Raw genomic sequence first — 21,872 nt, forward strand, 5'->3', positions numbered from 1 at the left:
CATTACTAATGCCATACAATTTAATGGTTCCTTTGGTGAAAACCATTTACATTGAAGCAACTTTTTTGCTTTGAAAGGGAAAATTTGGTTTATTTTTTCAGAGGGAGTTAACACACATCCATAACCCCCGACTCTGGAATATGAAACCACGCAGGTTTTCTCTAAAGAGAGAAAGGCCTTAATTGCTAGATTCCATGTACTACTAATCCTGAGGCACAGTTAAAAGGAAATGTAATATTGTGAGTTTCTATTTCACTCTGAGTCATATGTATCTCCTGGCTTGATGCTTTCTAACCTGTCTTTTCAAATGCTTTTTGTAAAGCAGATTTGGGGAGATTCTCTTTCCATTTTGTTCAGAATAGATTCGTTTTTTCTCGGTATCCTCTTCTCCCTGTAGTGGGAATAAATGGAAAGCCTTCTTTAGGATTAAAACCTTAGGTTTCCCCCTTTGCTAAACCGGTAAAGAATGAGGAAAGGAAGAGAGGAAATGAAATTTCTGTGGAGATTACAGTGTATGTCACTGCTTCTATGGCCAGTCCTGGGGTTTTGTCAGTGAACGGTAAGTGCAAACTTGTATTTCCCTTCACAAGAATGGTCACATTTTCTCGCTTATTTGCAGTTTTCCAAAGTTCTACAACCCAACCCAGTGAACCTGAAGCGCCCTTTTCACTCGCGCATTGTGAACGTTTGTCAGTGGTCAGAGGCGGTGATTGTAGTGACAGGTGAATCCAGGGGCCTGCTGATGCCATCCTGACTTCACAGGTTTGGGAATGTACAAGAATATCAGCCTGTCCACCCGGAGCCCGGTAGTCAACAGGGTCCCGTGCGCAGGGGCTGTCGGTTCGCCTCCCCTGAGCCTCATCCGTGCCCTACAGAGCATCCGCTTCGGCTTTTCTGAATAGTCTGTGTACAGTGAGCCCCCTTCATCTTCCGATGATAAGGAGACACGTTATGGGGCTGGGACAAGAGGTGGTAGGACAGAAGTACGCGGGGTGGGGGAGGGGAGGCGCATGGGACAGGTATTGCGGAGCGGCGCCCAGACTCCCTTGGGGAGGAGCGGGGACCTGCCCCAGGTGCACTAGCTGTTACGGTGAAAACTGCGAAGCTCTGCGCGCTGCGCCCTCTTGTCCCTCTGCGAGCCCTGGCTCTGCTCCTGCCCATTGTGCCTCGCAGACGCGGCGGACCGGGGCAGCGCACTGGGAGCGGAGTCGGAGCGCGGCGCAGCTCTGCTCGCCGCTTGCACTGGCCCTGGCTACAAAGGGCTGCGCAGGGAAAGGTCACCCCGCTTCCTTTTCTCCGGCAGCGCTTGGCTCCAAACCCGCTTGCTCAGCTCTGGTTTCCGCCCGCCGACGGGTGTTCCTATCGCTATGGCGATTCCTCCCTAGCCACGGCAACGGGCGGCTCCCTGGCTCCCAGCGCTGGTGATAAAAGCCGGGAGCTGCGGGGCGGGCTCCGCCCCAGGGAACTGGCAGGCAGGGAAGGAAGAAGGCACCTTCCCTTCTGCCCAGATCGCTGTGTGGCCCACGGGGCGCCTGCTGGATCCGGGCCGAGCCGTTGTGTCCCCACCCGCAGCCAGGTGGCTCGGCTCGGGTTTTCCTCCCTTCCCCCGCAGGCCTGAGCCGGCCTGTTGCACACTTTGCCTTTAGCCCTGGACCCCGCCGCTCCCCCCGGCAGCCAGCGGGCCCCGGGGGAGAGTGGAACCCCTGTGAGCCGCCCCTCAGCCAGCCCCGCTGGCCCCGGCAGCCCGCGGCCTGCTGCTCTCCGTGTTTACACTGCGGGAAGGGGAGGGTTTGCTTCGCTCCTTTCACACTGGGGACAACTCGGAGCGCCCTGAAACCGGCAAATCCATCTGGAGCCCCAAAGCGCGAGTGCAGAGACATGAGCAAGGCGCCGGGGTGGGAGAGGTGATGGCTAAATTTGTGCTCTTCGCTCCTGGAAAAGGCCCCTCTCCTGCTCCTGCGCTGATCCGGCTGCTGCGAAACAAACCCCAGTTATTAGGGAGTCCTGCCCAGAATCCTCCCTCTGTAAGGAGCCCTTTTGTAAGGAGTCAGCACTCCCCCAGCTCTGCAGCATCGTCCCGCTGCTGCGCAGACATCTTCAGTCTGGGGCTGATGCTACTAAAGGAAAGAGGAGAGAGCATATGTAACGTTGCCTGCAAGCAGCTCCCTCGGCTGCTGCCAGGAGAGGCAATCGCCCATCCCCCCGAGGAACAAATAAATTACAGTAATTCCGAGACTCGGTGGGAACAGAGCAGAGAGCGCTGAGGAGGTTTGGGGGAGATCTGCGTGTGAGCGGGTCTGTTGGCCTGTGGCCTAGGAACGCGACTGCCCGCTCCGAACAGGCATTTCCAACTCAGAAGACAAAAAGTGAGACCATTTCGACATGCCCTACCTAGGCCAAACCTTGTCCTGTGTGGAAATGAAAAGGAGAATTGTGCAAAAGCATCTGTTCAGTCCGAGTCAGAACAAAGACAACACCACTGCAGTGGAGTAGCCTCTCCAAAAATGTAACATTCTTGATTTTGGAGGAAAACTCCTAGCTTGATCAACCTATATTTGTGGTTGATATTTAATCCCCCTTTCTTAGTACAAAGACCCATCTTTTTACCACGTAGAAATGCCATTGAGATATGACTAACCTTTAGGCTTATATCCCAAACTAGGAGTGTAGGGCTTAAAAAATGATTGTCCAGCCCTCTTTTAACCCGAACAAAAAGGATTTGCAGAAAATCGCATTTCTTTCCTTGCAACAAAGCATTCCTAATCACTTCATCTTGGGGGTGAATTTTTATTCCTGTGTCCACTCAGGGTATTGAAATCGATCGCTGCAATATTTAATATGTTACAGTTTTAGAGTCGTCTCTTTGAACGGCCTGTTTTATTTGCTGTCTGTATGTCTCCAGCTATCCGTGCTAGCTCTAAATGTGTGTGTTATGTGTATAAACACAGATAGTATTTATTCCAGTCTTCCGGGGGAAATCATTAAAAACTGTAGCTAGCTTTCCAACATTGTGAAAAATAAAACGCTAAGTAAATGACGTAAAACACAGGAGATAGTTTCATTAAAATAATCTTGTAAATATCCAGGTTACTAACTAATGAATTAAATAGTTGTGGGTATAAACACAACATTAGTGATAACTACATAAACCTCCCATAATTACATATCTAATATACCACCACCCAATTTTTTTTTTTTTTTTTGGTTTAACTTTCCTACAATGACCTGTCCCATAACCTTGTAATCCACTGTGGGATATTTTCTTTCTGGCCTCTTTCTTTTGTTACCTCCTCCCCCTCCCCAGGTTTCCAATCTAGATGCCTTTTTTTTTGGTAAACAGTATTTTTTAAATATTTGATCTGTTTGACTTAAAGATATTCATACATACTAAGTTAAGGTTAGAGGTTTCGGATAATTGTATTAGTCTTCCAGTCTTCCTTAAGCAACTACACCGGATTGTTTTAAAGGAAAGCATTTCAGGGAATTGCTGCATTAGCGTCTTTAGATTATTTCTGTTTAAGCGAGTATTTCAAATGTGCCTCTTGTTAATAAGCTTTTGATACATATTGGGGCGGATCCACGGCTGGTGTAAATTGTCATGGCTTCACTGACTTCAATAAACCACCCTGTTGTGCCTATATATTGTGAGAATCCTGCCACGTCTAGGTACAAAGCGAGAGTGACCTCGGTAGCTCCGGTGTTCGTGTTTTTGGTGGCTGAGGTAGAGTCTCTAGGAGAGAATTGTATTCTGTACTATGAAAATCACATTGGAGAGTAGTTTCAGGAAGAGTAAAGACACATGTGCTTTTTTTTTGTAACCATGCCGAAGGTTTTTTTGGAATGACTCTCCGAATGAATGCAGATTGGTGTTTTGTGTTCAGATTTGATCTTTGAATGTTTCGGTGGGCAAAAGATTTGAAAACAAAATGAAAGCAGAGCTCAAGTGCGTATATCCTTACATCCCTACTGGGAAGAAAAATTCACCCCGGTACGTTCAGTAACGTCTAACTGGACTTCTACAGCACCTATGAAGACAAGCTAGTGCATCTTCTTCAACCTAAAAGAAAATCTTTCTTTCGCGACACGTACATTTATTTTCAATGGTCTTGGATTGCTAGAGATGCAGATTTTTAATCTTTGTAATATCGGCGCAATACTATTAACATTGTTGATTGTTAATAGGAAAATCAAAACTTCCTTCGTGGAGGCAAATCTGCTAAATATTGATGTGGAAACACTTGAATTACGATGAAAACCCCCTCGTTGCAATTAGCAGTGTGCTTGATTCTAAGACAAAGTATCATCTGGTTATGCGTAGTTCCCCGTTTTTATATAATTAGATGCAACCCGCATGTCATAACCAAACGCAAGCAGTGGTCTCAAGCTAAAAGGCACGCTGGATTTGCATGTCGTGTGAAGCCCCTGCAACGAGCACAGTATCGATTAAAAAAACACCTTGTAATTTGTTCTCGGGTTCACATGGAAGTTTCAAAATTATTCTCAGATACTCTGACGAGCTTCCTTAAGCTAAACGTCCATAAAGCTTCTTAAATAAAATTTGAGAATTACAGTACTTCGGGCTCTGGAGGAAATACTGCTCACTGCTGGAATGCTCACATAAAATCCAGAGAGAGAGAGAGAGAGAGAGACTGACCTTTGGAACCTCTTCACCATGTTGGAGAAGGGTTCTTGCTCTGTATCCTCTTCATATCGGACAAACGTTACAGAAACTATATAAAAGGAGCCATCATGCTTCCCAAGAGTTAGAAACAAAAAACCCACCCCCATCCCTGAGGAAGAGAGTAATATTTCCAACACGTATAACTTACTTTAAAATGCCTTCCGTACAGATTTCAGAATCTGGCATCCCTCACATTATTGGGATAGCATTTATGTATATCTCCATTGACACCGATATACAGATAAATGTCAGTTTGCGCAAACTTGTTCGATGTTGTGTGGGCTTGTTGAAAAGTGAAGGTATTTTGCGTTTCTTTATTAATAAATATACTGAAATAAACTAATTAATACAATTGTGTTGCTATAAATTGCAAACCCGAGACCATAATTTATATAATAAACTTCCCTTAAATATAAAAGTGACGATGGGATCATAGATGGGAAGACCAGGCATCATTTTACAGCGTGTGTTCAGTTCTGTTCAACATATCATTGACTAAGAATATTATATGTCCTCAAGTGAACCTGATAGATTTTTCTGGGTACAAATAAATGACAATTGGAAATCATCAGAAACCATTGGTATTTGTATGCTATGCTACTTCAAACATCCACAGCGAAGTTTTTCAAATGGTTTGGAACACTGTACGTTATTCCCTAGCACGTTACCACCCCTGACTCTTTCCCAATAGTGTCATGTACCTGGAAATGCAAACGGGCATTTCCAAAAGTGAGCAACTTCTTTGTCGTGAAGTTTGCTAGATCAAATTTCTGATTTTGCTGCTGTGCAATTGTCTCAGCCCTTTTACTGCTAAATCTTCGGAATACAATATCAAAGCCTGTAAATACCAAACATGTGCGGGCACAGGTTATGTGGCAGCTTCAACGCCAACAACACACACTTACGTACGAAGAGCCTGCAAAGCCCAGCAAATATGCTCTTTAGAGAATGTATAATCGCTTTCCTGCAGCTCTCTCTGGTTCTTAGGTTTATTCAAACTAAGCGGCAGGTTTGCTTGGGGAATAAAAATTCCGCTCGCCAATTTATGCTCATTCCCAGTAATTCAATGACATTTAAAAAAACTAATAGATTTCTGTTTACCAAACACGGTAACTAGTAATAAAAATAGCACTACATTAATGGCTCTAATACAGCAAACACTTCGATGTAACACAAAGAGTTTATAGCTAATGCTTCCCGGAATGGATTGTGTCACTGCTATTAGAATGGATGTATTTAATTATAAACAGGTACATTTTTGTTGTCCCAGAAAGATAAAGAAAGAGGAATGACAGTTTGAAATATAATACAAAGATGTGAAGTGACCCGAATGGCAGCTAAAGACTAGGGTTTATCTCCACGTGTTTCTGGGACGTGTTTCCCAACTAAACTTTGTAGTGATCTGTGGGGAAAACCAAATACAGCTTGATGGAAACATCCTGTTTTGAGGGAAATGGACTGTACAACCCCACAGATCTATTTCGAGTGTGTTAATGAAACTGGAAGCTAAAGACTTGAATTTGGCGAATAATCTTTCATTGTAAACATTACAATTCAGTACGGATCATGAAACTCAAATGTGAGAACAGCTTCTGTCCGGAATGCCTGAGTTTTGTTACTTAGGCAAATCGATTGATATAAAAAACCCTCGTCATAGTTTCTGTATAGAGAAACGCAACATAATTTACAAAATAGCAGAGCAGGAGCCGCAGCAAGTTAGATGTGGGTTGAACACAAATCCGTGAAACAAGTGCTTTAAACCCAGGGGGAGTTCTCCGAATAGCGAAATCAGAAAGCGCGAGCGAGCGAGGTTTTAGGAAAGCCCTGTGTAAGTTCTAGAGAGGAATTTATGTTTCATCACGATTTATATTAGGCCAGATACAGACACGTGCACTCGTGGTGAGTTTAAATGTACCAGCATCGTGTGTGTTTCCTTCACAGGGAGCAGGGCGGGTTTCAGTTGCCTTTGGAAGCAATGAAGAGTAAAATCTCTTGCCCCACAACACTCAGCAGCAGCCCAGCGTTTCAACCCACAGCCACCGCGCTGGGTTTGCCTCGAGAGCTCCCCTGTGCCTGAAACAGCGCGCGGGGGAGATCGGGGACATTCTGATTTTTTCCAATCAGAAACTGGAATCTGCGGGGTTTTCTCCCTCTCGCTCTTGCCTTCTTTATTTTTCCTAGCAAGCCCCAAACCACAGCAATGGAAGGAAAGCAGAGGAGTGGGGGGAATCTTTTAAAAACAAAACTTTGCAATCTTCCCTCCACTTTTCAATTAGCACTTTGAGTTGTGCTTCTCTTCTACTGCCTTCTGAGTCCATCGGTAGTGAAGTTTCCAATGGATGTTGTGTGTGAGCCTTTAGTGGTTTGTGCTAACAAAGGAGAGAGATGAACGTTGCACGTGCAGTCTCTTCATTTCCTGATTATTTGCTTAGCATATTCTGCATTGGCGGCGCGTTTTTGGAGGAATATAGGACCTCGGTGTTCTCTGAAGCTTGGCTGAAAACTGCGAGGAGATTTTAAAGGCCCCAGTTGTGAAGTGTGAGGCACTATTGGCCTCTAACACGAGCTGGTGTTAACCCAGGGGTTCGATTTTTGCTCATGAGAACGCGGCCCTGAAGTTCCCACTGACAGGAGCAGTGTTTCCCACCAGGCCGGGTGCCTTCCGGAGTGCCCTGCGTGATCCTCCACACCGCTCTACCTTTAGCTCCGGAAACCCTCATCCTTCAAAGCGCACCTTCGAGTGAATTAAAATCTGAAAGATCATCTTTTTCTACCAGCAGAGACCTACTCCTGCAGCATCTCTCAAAGGTCACCAGCTCCGCCATGGCTGATCCCAGCTTTTGCTACAGGCCATATTAGCAGAGCGGCCATTTACTGCCCCTTGATTGCACCAATGACCAGGTTAGCTCATAAAGCCATTCACACTCAACAATGGGGATTTTCTCAACAATTAACAAGAAACAACATAATAAACCCATTTACAAAGGCTGGCTATTTACTATAAATTAGGCACTCTTTAAGAGACCAGCGCGTAATTTCACACACTTTACAACTGCAACTGCATTTTAAACACCAGAGTAAACAATCTTGTTGCACTTTTCTCCTTGACCTGCCTGTGCAGCTCACCACTATGATTTTCTCTTTCGGGTGTGCTGTTTTATTTGTATTGCGGAGCTCCCATCTGTATCACCCCAAATTCCGGCTTTCCACATTGCAATCTGATTTAAGGATGGACTAGGGGACGGGAAATCTCATTCTCCCTTATTTCTTTAAAACCTCAAATAACAATTGGGGCTGCAAGAAGTGTAATCTGTTATCTTTTCGCGACGGTGTTGGCTGGCCGCATCACTCATTTAACTGTTTTCATTAGGGGCAGTTAACTATTACACGTTAGAGACATTAAACTAGTGCGGCGCCTGTGTGTGTGGGAGAGAATGAGTGAGTGAGAGAGAGAGAGGGAGAGATTACACAAAAGAAGAGCAAAGTGAAATGGACGATCAGCAGAAAAACTACCAAAATGGGGGGAAATGTTCACTGGCCCCCTCAAACAGCAGCCTGCGAGCATCCGCTAGCAGTGCAAGAGCTCCTGTTCCGCCTCGGCTAATGAGTTGGTAACAAATGAGAGACAGACAGAGGAGAAAGAGAGAGAGAGAGAGAGATCTGGGCGAAAAATCACAAAGAATTTGTTTTTCATAAAGCAAGATGGCGGCATTTCGAGTGTTTCCCCCAAGTGTCTGCAGGGCATGACGGGGAGGCTCTAGACCATCACCGCTACATTTCTGGGGGGAACTTTGGCTCTCATTCTCCTGCCAATGAATCAGATTATTTTGAAGGCAAACTACTATAGTAACCTAATGTCACACACGACACCACAGACTTCAGGGCTAACTTCCTTCTTCTCTCTCGCCAGGAAGCAGAGATATTGGTCACTCTGGCTCCTCACGCTCATTTACAAAGTATAAAACGAGGCGTTGCTGTCTCCCTCCAAACTGCCCCCCACCCCTGTTTACAAACACAGCTGTTGCAGTATATTTGCAATGCTAAGGATCAAGCCACCAGCAGCGCAGAGCAAACGAGAGATGATGCAGGAAAGGGTTTCTCGGCATCTGGAAAGGACAGAACGCCTTGTTTTTGAAACTGTCAATTCTCTCAACCCCTATTGTGAGAGCTTCATGCAAAACATCTAGGGCCTTTTAAAGCTGGGACTTGTGAGGCCGCCTGAGATTGAAAAGGAGGAGGTGGGGGGTGAGGGCATAGCAAATAATTATATCAGAACAGTTAAAAATGCAACATAGAAGGTCTAGAATCAGTTAACTGCATGTCCAGGTGTCTTTTCCCAAAATGTTTGGGAAGTGTCCTCTATTTAACAGAATGCAATTTGGCTACACTGGCATAAGAAACTCCACATTCAACCGTGGAACTGCTAAACCGTACATTCTTAAACATGATTGTAAAGGTAAATACCAGGGGTACGAAAACCTTGTGAATGGCGCCTTTCTGTAAATCTGATTTAGCAAGGTAGATTCCAGTCCCCTTGTCCTTATTTTGAGGGATTTATTTTAATTTGTACACATTGTATTTTTTTACTTGAAAGTTATGTCCAAACATATTTTAAACTGAAAAAATATTGTTTTCAGTAACCATTTAAACTGCAGAAACCACAACTTACCACGTTCTCGATATTTTATATTTTCTAGTATATTACATTTATTACAATATTTTTTTTTACAGGTTACCACTGATTAGAGGTGTGTGTAGAAAAAATGCCATTTTTACATCACCCTCTCTGTTTTAACCACTCACACACATGAAGTGTAACAAACAAAAACATGATAGCATTGTTCTTATTTCTGCAGAAACTTTAATTTATTGGCGACTAAATCTGATATAGGAAAAAAGGTCAGAGATCATGTAGAAAATCACCAAGTGAATGATTGAACAGCAAACTTCATACAACAGACACCACCATTTTTGCATTATTGCTACATAGTGGCGTTTTAAATAAACCAGCAAAGAGATTATTCCACTATGGTCAAGTAAGTGTATATTATAGAACAATCACTTTTAAAAGTAAATTGTTGTAAACTGAAAGTTACATCTTTTAAGGCAATATATCTGGTTGCTGAAGGCATTACACATTCCCTTTTTTAATGCTCTAGAGACTCAGACATAGTCCAAAACTTCCTTTGTCTTCAATGTGGTCACAGAAATCTTCCCAATAAATGTATCAGTAGCCTCTACTTGTAGCAAAATCTCTGGAATTATGTTCCAGACGAGTTCAAGTACTCTCCTAGGTGTGATTTAGGTATTATTATTTTATTATTTTATTTCATTTGATTGATTTATGCAGTGTACATCAAGAACTGGAAAACTGTCAAGTTTCATAGCTGTTACCTTTTAGTTTCTCTTTCCTACAAACATTGCAGTAATATCATAATCTTGCTGGCTAGAAACCCCTTGTTTTGCTCAGTATTAAAACTTACCGTTATTGGGGCAAATGTGCTATTTATAACAGTAATTTTATTTTATTATTATCATCAAGTCTAAAATTATAATAAACTGTGTTTGCAAGAATTATTACAACACAATGAGAAACAGCTACTAAACTACCAGGAATTTGAAAGAATACCCTTTTCAGTAAATTCTTGTACCTGCAAATTACTCTGACAGTAGTAAAAATTCAATTATTCTTGCTGGTGGCTTGCACTTTAACTGGGGTGTACACGTGTGACAATTTAACTTCTTGCCTTTTGCGGGTGCCTTTATTCATCATACTTCAGCAGAAAAGTCTGCAGGAATGATACACTTAGGAATGTATTTGGCTTGGGTGGTGTTCATTCTCCAGCTTCCATAAACTGAAACTATTACTTCACTTAGGGAGACTGAGCTAATGTCAGAGCTGCGCGCCATATTTCATGTTTTAAACTCCATTGAATTTATTTGGTCTAAATCTGTACTTTGTTTCTTCCCCCAAATATTAGTTAGAGGGCAAAACAAATAGTCTCTGCTATTTATAAGTTAGGGTCAAGTCAACATGTTTGTAACTGTAAGTACATAGGGTCAATGGAGGAAGCTACTTCTAAAATGATATACTGTTTAATAGATAAGGTGAAATTTTAGGTTTCAAGCTTGCATATTGTAGCTTTGTAGCTTTTTGTCAAGGGGAGACCTTTTTTCATACAAAAACTGCTTTCCCAAAGAGCCAGGGGATTTTCCTGAGCAATAAATTTTGTACGTATTTACACTTTTCTGGAAATAAGCCTGTAATTTATGCAGCTCCAAACACTCAAATGTAAACATTAATTTCAGAACAACTTCATCCATTAAACAGATTTTTAACGACCACCATAATTTCAGCAGATCAGGTTAAGTATGCAATGCACCTTTTGCAATTGGCAATTTAAAATGTGTGTAAGTGGGGGAAGGGCGAATCAATTGAAAGGCAATTGTTTACCCTTTCTAAATATATTTGGCTGCAGGTATTCTTAGAAGAGGTCTTTTACAATGAGAGGAAAACCACGATGTGCATATAGTAAATAGACTAGAGCTGAAAGCAGCTAGTGTCCTCTTGGAATATTTAGAGACAAAGAGGATAGAGGCTAAAAAATAGGCAGTGAATTTCCATAAGAAATGTTGACTCTGAGTCACACAATAAACATTTCATTGTTGTTTTGTTTTCTTTTTTGATTTATGATAAATTATTCTCCCGGAATTAATGAAGAGGTGAAATCTCTAAAATGTAATTTGGAAAAACTCTAGTGTAAATAAAAAATGTAAAACAAAAAAAGAGTAACCTAGCAATGTTTAATCTCAAATTCTGCTGATTCAGCAGCCAAATTGTAACTGTCTTTTCAAATCCCAAACTTTTCAAATTGTTTTATTATCATTTTGTAACGTATTTCCCTCCCCGAAATTAAACTCTATATTGTTCCGGACTGCCTTAAATTGAGCTTATAACAGTTTTATTTAAAAACAAAACAAAACTAACCTCTGGAAGCATATTTCCTCCAAATATAACCCTTAAACTTTCAAATGAAGAGGAAATTATGGACAAGTCTGCAATAAGTCGAAGTGTATGAAATCAGGAAGTTTTAAACAGTGTTTTTAATTGAAAATAAAGCTAAAGCATGCTTTTCAACAGTGCACATTTTCATAATTTTGATTTACTGCTTCCATCATCACAACATATTACACCAGTATGTTTTACCAAGGGCTAGACTCTAGAAGTCTGCCTGTTAAACTATTTCGATATTAAGTGCAAATATAGATAATTGCCTCTGATTGTCACGTGCAGTAGAAATGCTTCTGCTACATAGATAGGATGGTATTGCAAAACTCAAGTTTCAAGAGATGTGGATAAAACAGTGAAGTGTACTATGGTTTACATGCCTGAGTTTTGGTGCCAAAAAGCTATGAATAACATGATATACTCATTTTGTGTATTCTTTCCCCTTATGGCCTCACATTTCACTTTCTGTGTTGCATTTACCGCTTTGCTATTTCCTCCACCAAGTGCAGGAGGCTAGATCATAAATTGTACCGCTATACAGGCAAATATTTTAGTTGCTTTGCAAGTTTGTGAGGGACATGTTCAGACCACAATTGAAGTTTGACATTAGTGGGTAACAGTAACCTTAAGACTGTTGGTGAAACAAAAAGTCTTTCCAATTGCAAAGAATGACTGTGCAAGTAAAAAGACACCCTTTTCCAAAAATAGAATTCCATATTTATTGACTAGTTTTGAGATGAGGCAGCTTTTCCAATGCTCCAGCTGTACTCAAACCCCAACCTTTCCAAACCATAGAAAATATCAGTAAGTACAACTGCTCTTGGAAAAAGAGACCCCTACTCTGGAAAACAAAGCTCCCGAAAAGTAGAGTCTGCTGCCACATTGAATTATAGTGAACCCTTACTGTGCAACCAAGTAACTTAACAAACTTTAACTGAATTAACAGTTAGACTTCCATTTTCCAAATCTAGTGCATAAATTTAATGGCTCATTCTAATATTTATTATTCAACCTTTTGACATTTATTTGTAGCAGTTGAATTGAGGTACCGGTGCATTATTAGCATTTAAAAAGTAAAGTGTTCCAGCTCTACCATAATAACTGAGTTTAAGTTGAGTCTTTAGCCTGAAATACTCTGTGGAATGTAAAAATTACCCAGACAGACAAACAAACAAACAAACAAAAACCGGTAATGGAAAAGAAAATAGTAATCCAATTTCTATCTTCATGTGATCAAACAGGACTCCAAAAGTGTGTAAAGCATTAAGGAGTTTGTACAAACCATCCTGTCGAGTTTAAAACAAAAGAACGGTAAAGGTGGTCCAAGAAAATATTTTCCAAGCTATTTTATTAATTAAATTTCCTGAATTTGTGGCTAGGTGGAAGAGGTATTGCAGAACCGCCCAACTGCCATTTCCATACAGGATGGGCCTTGTGAGGTGGTTGGGAATCCTTAGTGGTGTTTAAGGAATAAGCTGGCAACAAATCCCCATCATTGCCAATAATTAGTGACGGTGGACAGGGAAAATTTGCCATGAAATTAAACGGCCTTTTCACTGCTGATGCTACATTGCTGGCTACTCTTTTGCGTCTATTGGTAACTGTAAAATCATCCAGTGTTCCTTCATGTGTCTCAATTTTACCTGTAGGACGTGGGCTTCTAGCTGATTTCAAATTTGGTTTGACTGGAGGAGTCTGCAGTACAGGTCGCTTTCCCAAAACCAATGTCCTGTAATTTTTTCTCACCCTCGCTCCAAATTTATACTCCCCATCCTCAGGTTTTGGAGTACCTAAAGTGCATGAAAGGACCTGACTCTGAGTCAGCGCATTTAAGGAAGTGGTTTCTTTCTCAGTGCATGCAGAATCTTCCTTGGCTGTTAATAAAATGTCCGGGTTATTACTCTCAGTCACACTGTTAAACTCATCCTTAGTCTCATTGCACTCACACTTTAGCTTATGTTTGGAAAGGTCGGGTTCATATTCTTCATTGGCACTGCTATCCTCTATTTTGATTTTAATATTGTGCAGGAATGGCAATGTCTTATTGCCTGGATCAGTGCACTCAAGCTCAGCAGCTGCTGTGGCAGGAGCAGCATCCCCCTCCCAATCAGTTTGCAAAGAGGGCAAATCCGTGGCAAATTCAATACAATGAGGGATTTTGGAATCTTCTTCTGAATTTGCTGCTGTTGATGAAGAATCATTATTTAAGAACCTAGCAGCTATTGTATTGTTATGTGCACAGTGTGTAGTTGTTGCTTGAAGGCATTTCCTTGCCTCTCGGAATATTCTTTGTTGTGGAAATGCATTGTTTGTCTTTGGGCTAGGTGAAGAGGCCCCCTTTGCAGCACAGTTAATTGTTAGGTCAGTACTCTTTGCGTTATTGGAAAATGCAGGGTGTGGGAATGTGATCTCAGATACCCTATCATCCCTTATCTCAGCAAAACAACTGCCAGGGCTGCCGGAGCAACACACTGGAGGTGCTTTGGGTGCCCAGCTTTGATGACTCCATTCCTCTGGCAACTCCGATTTGACACCACACTGAGCACTTTGGAGGTCGGAGAGCCTACCGGCCTCCTCGGAAGCTGGCGGTTTGCTGGGGGCGGCCGCGGCCAAGTGATACAAGAAGTTGGCCTGGGCCATGCTGGGGGGGCTGCAGAAACTGGTTCGCCTGAAGCGGATGCTTTGCACCGAGACCTGGCTGGACACTGAGCTGGAGTCGGACTCGGAGGTCGTATCCTCCTCCTCGGAGCTGACCTCGCTGGAGTCCGAGAGGCCGCTGCCCTCCTCCTCCTCTTCGTCCTCCTCCTCCTCCGAGGACACGGAGTTGCTGGTGCTGGAGAGGCTGGAGCCGAAGTCCGAGTCGTTGGCCGCGTGGTCGGAGTAAGAGCTGGACTCCGAGTCGCTGCTGTAGCTCTCGGGGAAGCTGCCTGCGTGCGGCTGCTGAGAAGTGCAAAAGCCATTGCCGAGGTGAAATCGCTCCAAGCAAGCGGCCGTGCCCGCCGCCGCCGCCGCTCCTCTGGGCTTGCAGGGCCGGGGCACGATCAGGAGCCGCCTGGCGCTGCCGGGGGCGGTTAATAAGCAGTCCTTCGGGGCGGCCTCGCAGGCTCTTTTCCTTTTGTATCTGTAAGTCAGACCCACCGGGCTCCCTGCCGCCGCCGCCGCCGCTAACTTGGTCTGAGCAATGGCGGCGGCGGCGGACTGGTAATAATACGCAGCCGCGGCAGCCGCGGCAGCCGGGTGCTTGCTGCACAGGACGCTCCGAAAATAAGGGGGATCCGGGTGAAAGGTGACATAGTTGCCCACGACCGGGGCAGTTTCATAGTTTAAAGGGTGTTTGCAAGGCGAGCGCGCGATCTCTGGGTAGCTGTGGCCAGTGTATTTACTAAAAATGTGAGGTAGATCAGAGGCCGGTAGCAAGCCTGTGTCTCCGGGACGCGAAGCTTTTCTTCTAATTGGCAGGGGCTGAGCGGATTCATTCAAACCCAGCCAAAGTTTGTTCTCTTTCCAAAAGCTGGAGTAAGGGTCGGTGGCTGTGTGCTGCGGTTGAAGATCGGGAGTTGACAATGCCCGGCTTATTTTCCTCCTTTTTGTCTTAAGGACCCGTTCCGTTTTGCAGGAAGTGTAAAGAGCTTCGACGTCCTCTCTAGATATCAGTGTGCATTTGGCTGCATGGAAAGCGATGGAGTTGATGGCTTTGAGTTTCCTCAACTCCTCCAGGTCGCAGTGATGCTTTTTTACTTTTAAATGATCCATTCGTTTGTGCACTGTAGTTCTCGGGATGTTTTTAAGCAGGTCTGTAAAAACCTGAGAGAGTGCAAACATTTGCTTTCCTTTAATGATGAGGTAGCCGAGCCTCACGCCATCCACCTCTTCAAAACCCGACTTCAAGTCTCCCATTTCGTGAGTTAAATTATTCCCAGCATTTGCCGAAAGAATGAAAAAAAAAGCCACACACAATCCTCAGCCAGATGCTGTATTTGTCTCAAGGCATCCTGCTAATAAAATAACAAAGACTGTTATTCCTGGTCAATGGAGTGCCAAACTTCAGACAAAATTAGAAAAAAAAACATGTAAAACTACAATCTCGATATATTTTTGTTTGAAAATCAGGTTTGCCAAAGTGTTTCTCTAAGTTGCTGTTGCAGATCAGTACCTGCTCCCTTTCATTCCCTGCTTTTCCATTGGCGAACTATGATAATGGAATGTGAAGGGAGGAAGAGAAAAGAAATGCAGCTGCTATTCCCGCCGCTGCTTTAGCTACAAATAAAATGACAGAGTGAAGTGAGCTCGTCCGGAGACACCTTCATCAATTAATTCCCCTAAAGCCAACGCTGATTGGACACTCCTGACAGGTGATGCAATAAAAATTGATATTCCACCCCTTCCCCCCAAAAAAATCTCCCGCTAATTAGCATACCCTTACACTGCCAAGCCCCCTCCCAAAGTAAATAATACAGTTAGTATATAAATCTTTCTATTAAACAATCTGAGCCCAGCTACACTCAGATCTCTCAGACTTCATCGCTAGCTACAGATGTAGAATTTGATTGGTTTTATTGTCATTTTATACATATGGTTAGATTATTTTGGACAAATGCTGCTGTTTTGCCCATTATGTGAATGTAAAGGAGTATTAGCCTATGGAGAGAAAGGAATTTGGTAATGTAATGATTTTAAACTGATAGTTTATTCTGCATTGTGTGGAAAATGAAGCTTATTGAAAATGTGCAGAATAGCCTGGTATTTCCCTTTTTGAAGCTCCACAGTTAAGTGCTATGTTGTTAAAAACCGAGATCGAATACTTACATTTTCGAGTTTCTCTTGATTTTCCTCTTCTATTTAATTGTCTTTCTACAGTCAGAGACTTAAGTTTGTCTTTTGCTGTCTGCATATCAAGGTTTCCAGCACCGTAATACTGTAACTCTTTAGCTGAAATTCTGTCTGTAATATTGGGGGAGGGGAAGGAGGACGTGGGCTCACGTCAGACCCATAACAAAGCATAGATAAGCCAGAAATGTATACACTTTTCACAATTAACCGTGCTGGATCACAAGCTGCAATGTCCTAGAGACCCAAACTCCACATCAGGATTCTTGTGTGCTGACTGCTTCAAGTAGAGAAAAAAGAATGTAAAATATCCAAGGTGCTTCCAGAGGCTTTACGTAATAACAAAAAAGTGCTGGCACACGATGTAGAATACTTCAGTGGTCCAGGAGACTTTTGGTTTGCAGTCTGTACGTTCAGTTTGGGGCAGGCCTTCTGCAGAATTTAGCTGTTCCATTTGTACCAACCCTTTTAAAAATCATTTTGAAGAAGCATCAAGGAGGCTTAACCTCTTCGCGGTGACGTTAAAATACTTCAGTCAGGCACAAATGATTTCGAAAATGTTGCAATGTTAGCAAACCTCTTCCTTCGTGCGTTAAAATGATGTTTGCGGTTTGCATGTCAAAAGCTGCAAAAATAACTATCCGCCTATAATCAGTTTGCAACTGAAAACTGGATATAACGCAAGCACTTATATACAGCAATAGTTCACTGCGTATCCAAAATTAGACATATCCGTGTGATTAAGAAAACAGCTCGTATTTCTGGGACTAATTTTTCCCCTCTAATTCAAAAGTTCCATTATCCATTCTATAGATTGGCAATATGGTGAGTGGATCTCGTATTACACCATCAGGTATAGCTGTAATAAATAAAAGGATCGCTTTAAAAATAATGTTCGGTAGTTTTGCGTTACAAGGTAAAATACACACAACCTCTCAATTGCGCAGGAATTCTGGAGAGAACCGGGAATGTATAGAAGTGCATCCGGAAATTAAGGAAGTCTATTTAGGAGAGTCTGCAACTCAGAAGGTTGAGATTTGCAAAGGCACCCCTAGACTACTGTTGCTCTCTGCACAGATGTAATCGCTGCTCTTCAACTTAATCAATGTGTGTACAAACCACGTCTAGCTCTTCCTTTTGAAATACTAAGGATAGTATTCCCATCCAAGAAACCAGAGCTACAGCAAATTACATTTTGTCCCTTGAATGAGAAAAGGATCATTGAATGGATCTCGTGATATTTCAGCCTTTAAACGTAACCAAGAGGCAGCAGTGAACAATGCCTCGTCACAGCTAATACCATCCACAGAGTTAAGCCTTCTTTTGCATTGCATCTGGATTTATCAGCGTACATTTTCCTTTCTCATTTGCGTAAGAGACGTCATTTTATATTCTCTCGCTGAAAGTAAACTTGCGAGGGAAAACAGCTGCTAGCATTAAAAGGAAATCATCGTAGTCTTTCTAGAACTACAGACAATGAGATCGTTTAAAAATTCCTCCTGATGCACTTTAATGCTGCTCGCACTCCCACTCCCACCCCCACCACACTATTCCCCTCCCCCTGTTTTAAGGTTAAGGCTGTGGATTCAAACAGTAAAGAAACTAAACTCAGATAAAGCTTTTAAAGAAGACATTACAAAAAAGGTGGGCTGAAAAGTCATTTCTTTGCCAGGTAGTTTAGTTGTTCTCGGTTGCTGTTAAGTACACACACACACACACACACACACACTTTTACTGCAGATAACAGTGTGGTAATGAGATTCAGCAACTATTTTTAAAATATATGCTTTTTTGTTTGTTTAATACTTGCTCTATCAAATGTTCGAAACAAGAAGCTGTTCCCGAATCTGCCCCCCCAAAAGGTATAGCCATGAGCTTCTGAATGTAGTCAGAGCCAATGTTAAATGAGAGAGCCAGAAGTCTTAGACAAAATCTCTCTCTCTCACACACACACACTAACACTAACTCTCTCTCTCTCTCTCTCTCTCTCTCACACACACACACACACACACACACACACACACACACACACACACACACACACTAACTCTCTCTCTTCTCTCTCTCTCTCTTTCACAGCACACACACACACACTCATAGAAATACATGGACTTTCAATTGCATATCTTTCCCCATATAACACACAGAGTCTTTTGTTTCTTTCACTTCTCCATCATTTTTTGTCAGGCAGCTTTCTTATGGCCATCAGCACACACTGTATATTAGGATCTTCTTCAGGCACACTGGGGGTAGATAACTATAAAGAAAGCTGGTAGAGGCCCTTGCCGGTGCACTCCCACGTACCCTGTAAAGGCAGGGGTCTTGAAACTGGATTTGCACACACAGGGGATTCTAATCAATAGCTACCAACATTTATGGTTTAGATTATTAATGTGAATGCTAGCCAAAAGAATGCACAGGAAAAATTAAAGGTGTCTTTTATCAATTATATTAAAACTTATGCAATAATTTACTTGCTCCCTCTGTGTGTGTGTGTTTGTGTGTGGGATCCTGCTGTACATTTCCTTGGTAATTTTGTTGACCATATCAGCCTCCCTTAAAATCAAAGATGAACACAATTCTAAAGATGGATGTTTGCCTCACACTTCTTCAGAATAGAAGGTGTAAGTATGCCTGTTTTACCAACTATGTGCACATGCAACAATATATAGGTCTGAATACACATCTTATTAATCAAATGTGCTCTTTTTCACTTTGAGTAAGGTGTAATCTACATCCTACAGTGAGATTATATTTCAGTTCTGAAGCTTTCTGATCAAAGGATAAATCTAGTGGAAAACAAAGAAAATAATTTTCATAATATAGTACTGAACACATTTTCACATTTATCTGATTACTTTCATGTTTGAAAAGTTGTATAAAAATATATAGATTTGCAAAGACATTTAATTATATTGCTTTGGAAAGAATGTGTATAACATTTAAGATGCTTTTTTATTTTATGTTTTGATTTATTGTCATTGTCTGATTGTGTTTAAATACCACTACAATTCAGCCTGACCTCTTCCTTCGTGAGCAAAGTAATGCACACACAATTTCTTTAAATGCTTAGTTGTGAAATGCAACAGCAATTTACAGCACTAGTTTTACTAATGAAGATAATTCTTTTTCCTAAGGGGTCATGTGCATTTTCATCCTAGGATTGCCACATTATTAGAGCTTTATTATTACTATTTAGTGTTATTTTTAAGCCCTAGACCAATCCTCACATACTGGAAGTATTAAATACATAATTTATTTTCACATCTTTTAATAAAGAAATAGATTATTTAAATGATCAATAACCTTGTTCAAGCATTTTAAATACACTGTATATGGTGCTCAAAGACTATACAGCCAGAAGACAGAGGATATCACGAAGAGTCCACTAACAGGGTTGAAGAACAGTATACTAGAATTCTTCTGCTATTTTAAAGTAAACCAAATGTACCACAAATTCTTACAGATCACAAATAAGAAGGCACAATCAAATTATCCAAATATGTGGGCCAATTAATTGCCAACGCGTAGTAAAAAAATCATGACAAGTTATCAAACATCAGAACTAAGTTATTTCCATGTAAACAAATCAGCAATATATAGTTCTATTCAGCATTCTTAAAGTTTTATTTTTTGTGAAGATGTTATCATTAACACACCAGAAATTTTTGCAATTCAGTAAAATCACAAAATAACATAGCAGATGCTGATAATCTTGTTTTTTAAACACAGTTTTTAAGGGGATTTTTGGACACATACTACAAGCCATGTTGCCTACTGACCCACAATCAATATGCAGTGACCTTCTACCCTTTTTTTGCCCCTTGACCCATCCTGAATTCAATGCAGCCTTTATAAAATTTCAAATCCTTGGATGTAAAGAGGATTTGGCAAAGCTTTGTTCTGAAAGGATCCTAAAATGTGCATTTTTAATTAGACAAAGGTAATGCAACAAACACTATGGAAGATCATTTCTTACATACAGGTGAGCAATAGTAATGTCTATATTCAAGAACTAGGCTCCAGAAAACATATTCCACAAGCTGAAAAGCAATTACAAACATAAGAGATCAGAAGGTTATGGATTGCACCAAATTAGCAATGTGGCACAAATCACTTCTATGACGTAAGGGATGGCCAGGCCACAATCTTCCGATGCTCCTCATCTCCAAGGACTGTGGGGATTCTGGTGACCCGGGGAAAGGAGACTGGAGAGAGAGAGAGAAAGAGAGAGAGAGAGAGAGATTTAATCTGAAGCTACAAGCACATTCCCTTATCTCTCTTGCTATCAGCCAGTTTAAAGGACACCATAATTATGATGGTGATAAAACAATGCCTGCTTATGTGTGCTGAATAAATAATGTTTACAGCTCTAGAATGTTTCAATTCCAATTAAACGCTATCAAAGAAAAGTCATTTTCCCTCAACCAGCCACTATTTACCTTGTTTGTTGTAATATTTTTCTATGAAATACAAGCCTTCCAGAATACCATTTAGGAAAAGCTGGTGGTGAAAGCACAGATAGCACACACTCCCGGTCCCACAATTTATTTGGATCGCCTAAGTTTTTATTTGTTTATTTTGCAATGGCCAACTGCTTGGAGACACAGTGCTAAAAGGCGCTTAAGTGTCTAGCTCCAACCATAGGCGAAGGAATTGGGAGTAATTAATGCAGCGCCCATGGGCGATAGAGGAAGGGGGAGGGAGAGAGAAGGGGGCCGCCTATAGTCTCCTGGTTCCGACCCCCGACCAGAACCCAAAGGAGCTTAGTCTCCACGCAGCGCCGGTTTCCTTTGCATCTGGGACCCTGGAAACAGGAGGCTGAAAATTCATCCCATTTACTAAGATACAAGGATCATTTAAAACATTCATTGTATCAGGAAATCTCATCATAATCAGATTAAAACAAGGTTTGGGGGAGTGTTGCCTCTGAGGTTGAGTACAAAACACTGATTGGATTACAAAGAAATCAGCAAACTGGTTCTTTTTGTATGTTATAGTAAAATAGTACAATGGAAACCAATCATTTTGCCATGGGAGACACTTTTTAAAGCCATGATTCTCCATTATGTTTTAGAGAACACACTTCTTTCAGATACCATTGTCATTTAAACTTAATATTCCATATTTCTACATTAGGTTTTTGTTTATTTTTGTAAGTCCATGCCTTTCAAATGCTGCGGAATACAGTGTTGTTGATTGCAGTTTACCTCAATTTGCCTTTTAGTTAATTTAGTCTAAAAGATCAACACTGCTGAATTTAAAGTTTTTAAATTAAATGTTCACGTGTAAAATACTTTATTCTATTTACTTGGAGCAGGCTGTATTGAAAAAGCCGAGTTTATTTACAGGTTT

At 41.7% G+C, this 21,872-nt stretch overlaps 1 protein-coding gene across 2 annotated transcripts; it reads right to left on the reverse strand.

Annotated features, from left to right (window-relative positions):
• Positions 1–11,766: 11,766 nt before the first annotated feature.
• On the reverse strand, positions 11,767–18,009 carry SKIDA1 (SKI/DACH domain containing 1). 2 transcript variants are annotated; one of them, XM_075922501.1, is made up of 2 exons: positions 16,497–18,009; positions 11,767–15,682 (listed from the first exon to the last, which is right to left on the reverse strand). In XM_075922501.1, the coding sequence occupies exon 2, from the start codon at positions 15,585–15,587 to the stop codon at positions 13,041–13,043; it is 2,547 nt and encodes an 848-aa protein (XP_075778616.1). In that variant the 5' UTR covers positions 15,588–15,682; positions 16,497–18,009; the 3' UTR covers positions 11,767–13,040. The 2 variants fall into 2 exon arrangements, with proteins under 2 accessions (XP_075778616.1, XP_025038622.2); XM_025182837.2 differs by having other exon boundaries at positions 11,767–15,685.
• Positions 18,010–21,872: the final 3,863 nt, after the last annotated feature.

Source organism: Pelodiscus sinensis, chromosome 2, assembly GCF_049634645.1.
Source record: "Pelodiscus sinensis isolate JC-2024 chromosome 2, ASM4963464v1, whole genome shotgun sequence".
NCBI lineage: Eukaryota > Metazoa > Chordata > Testudines > Trionychidae > Pelodiscus > Pelodiscus sinensis.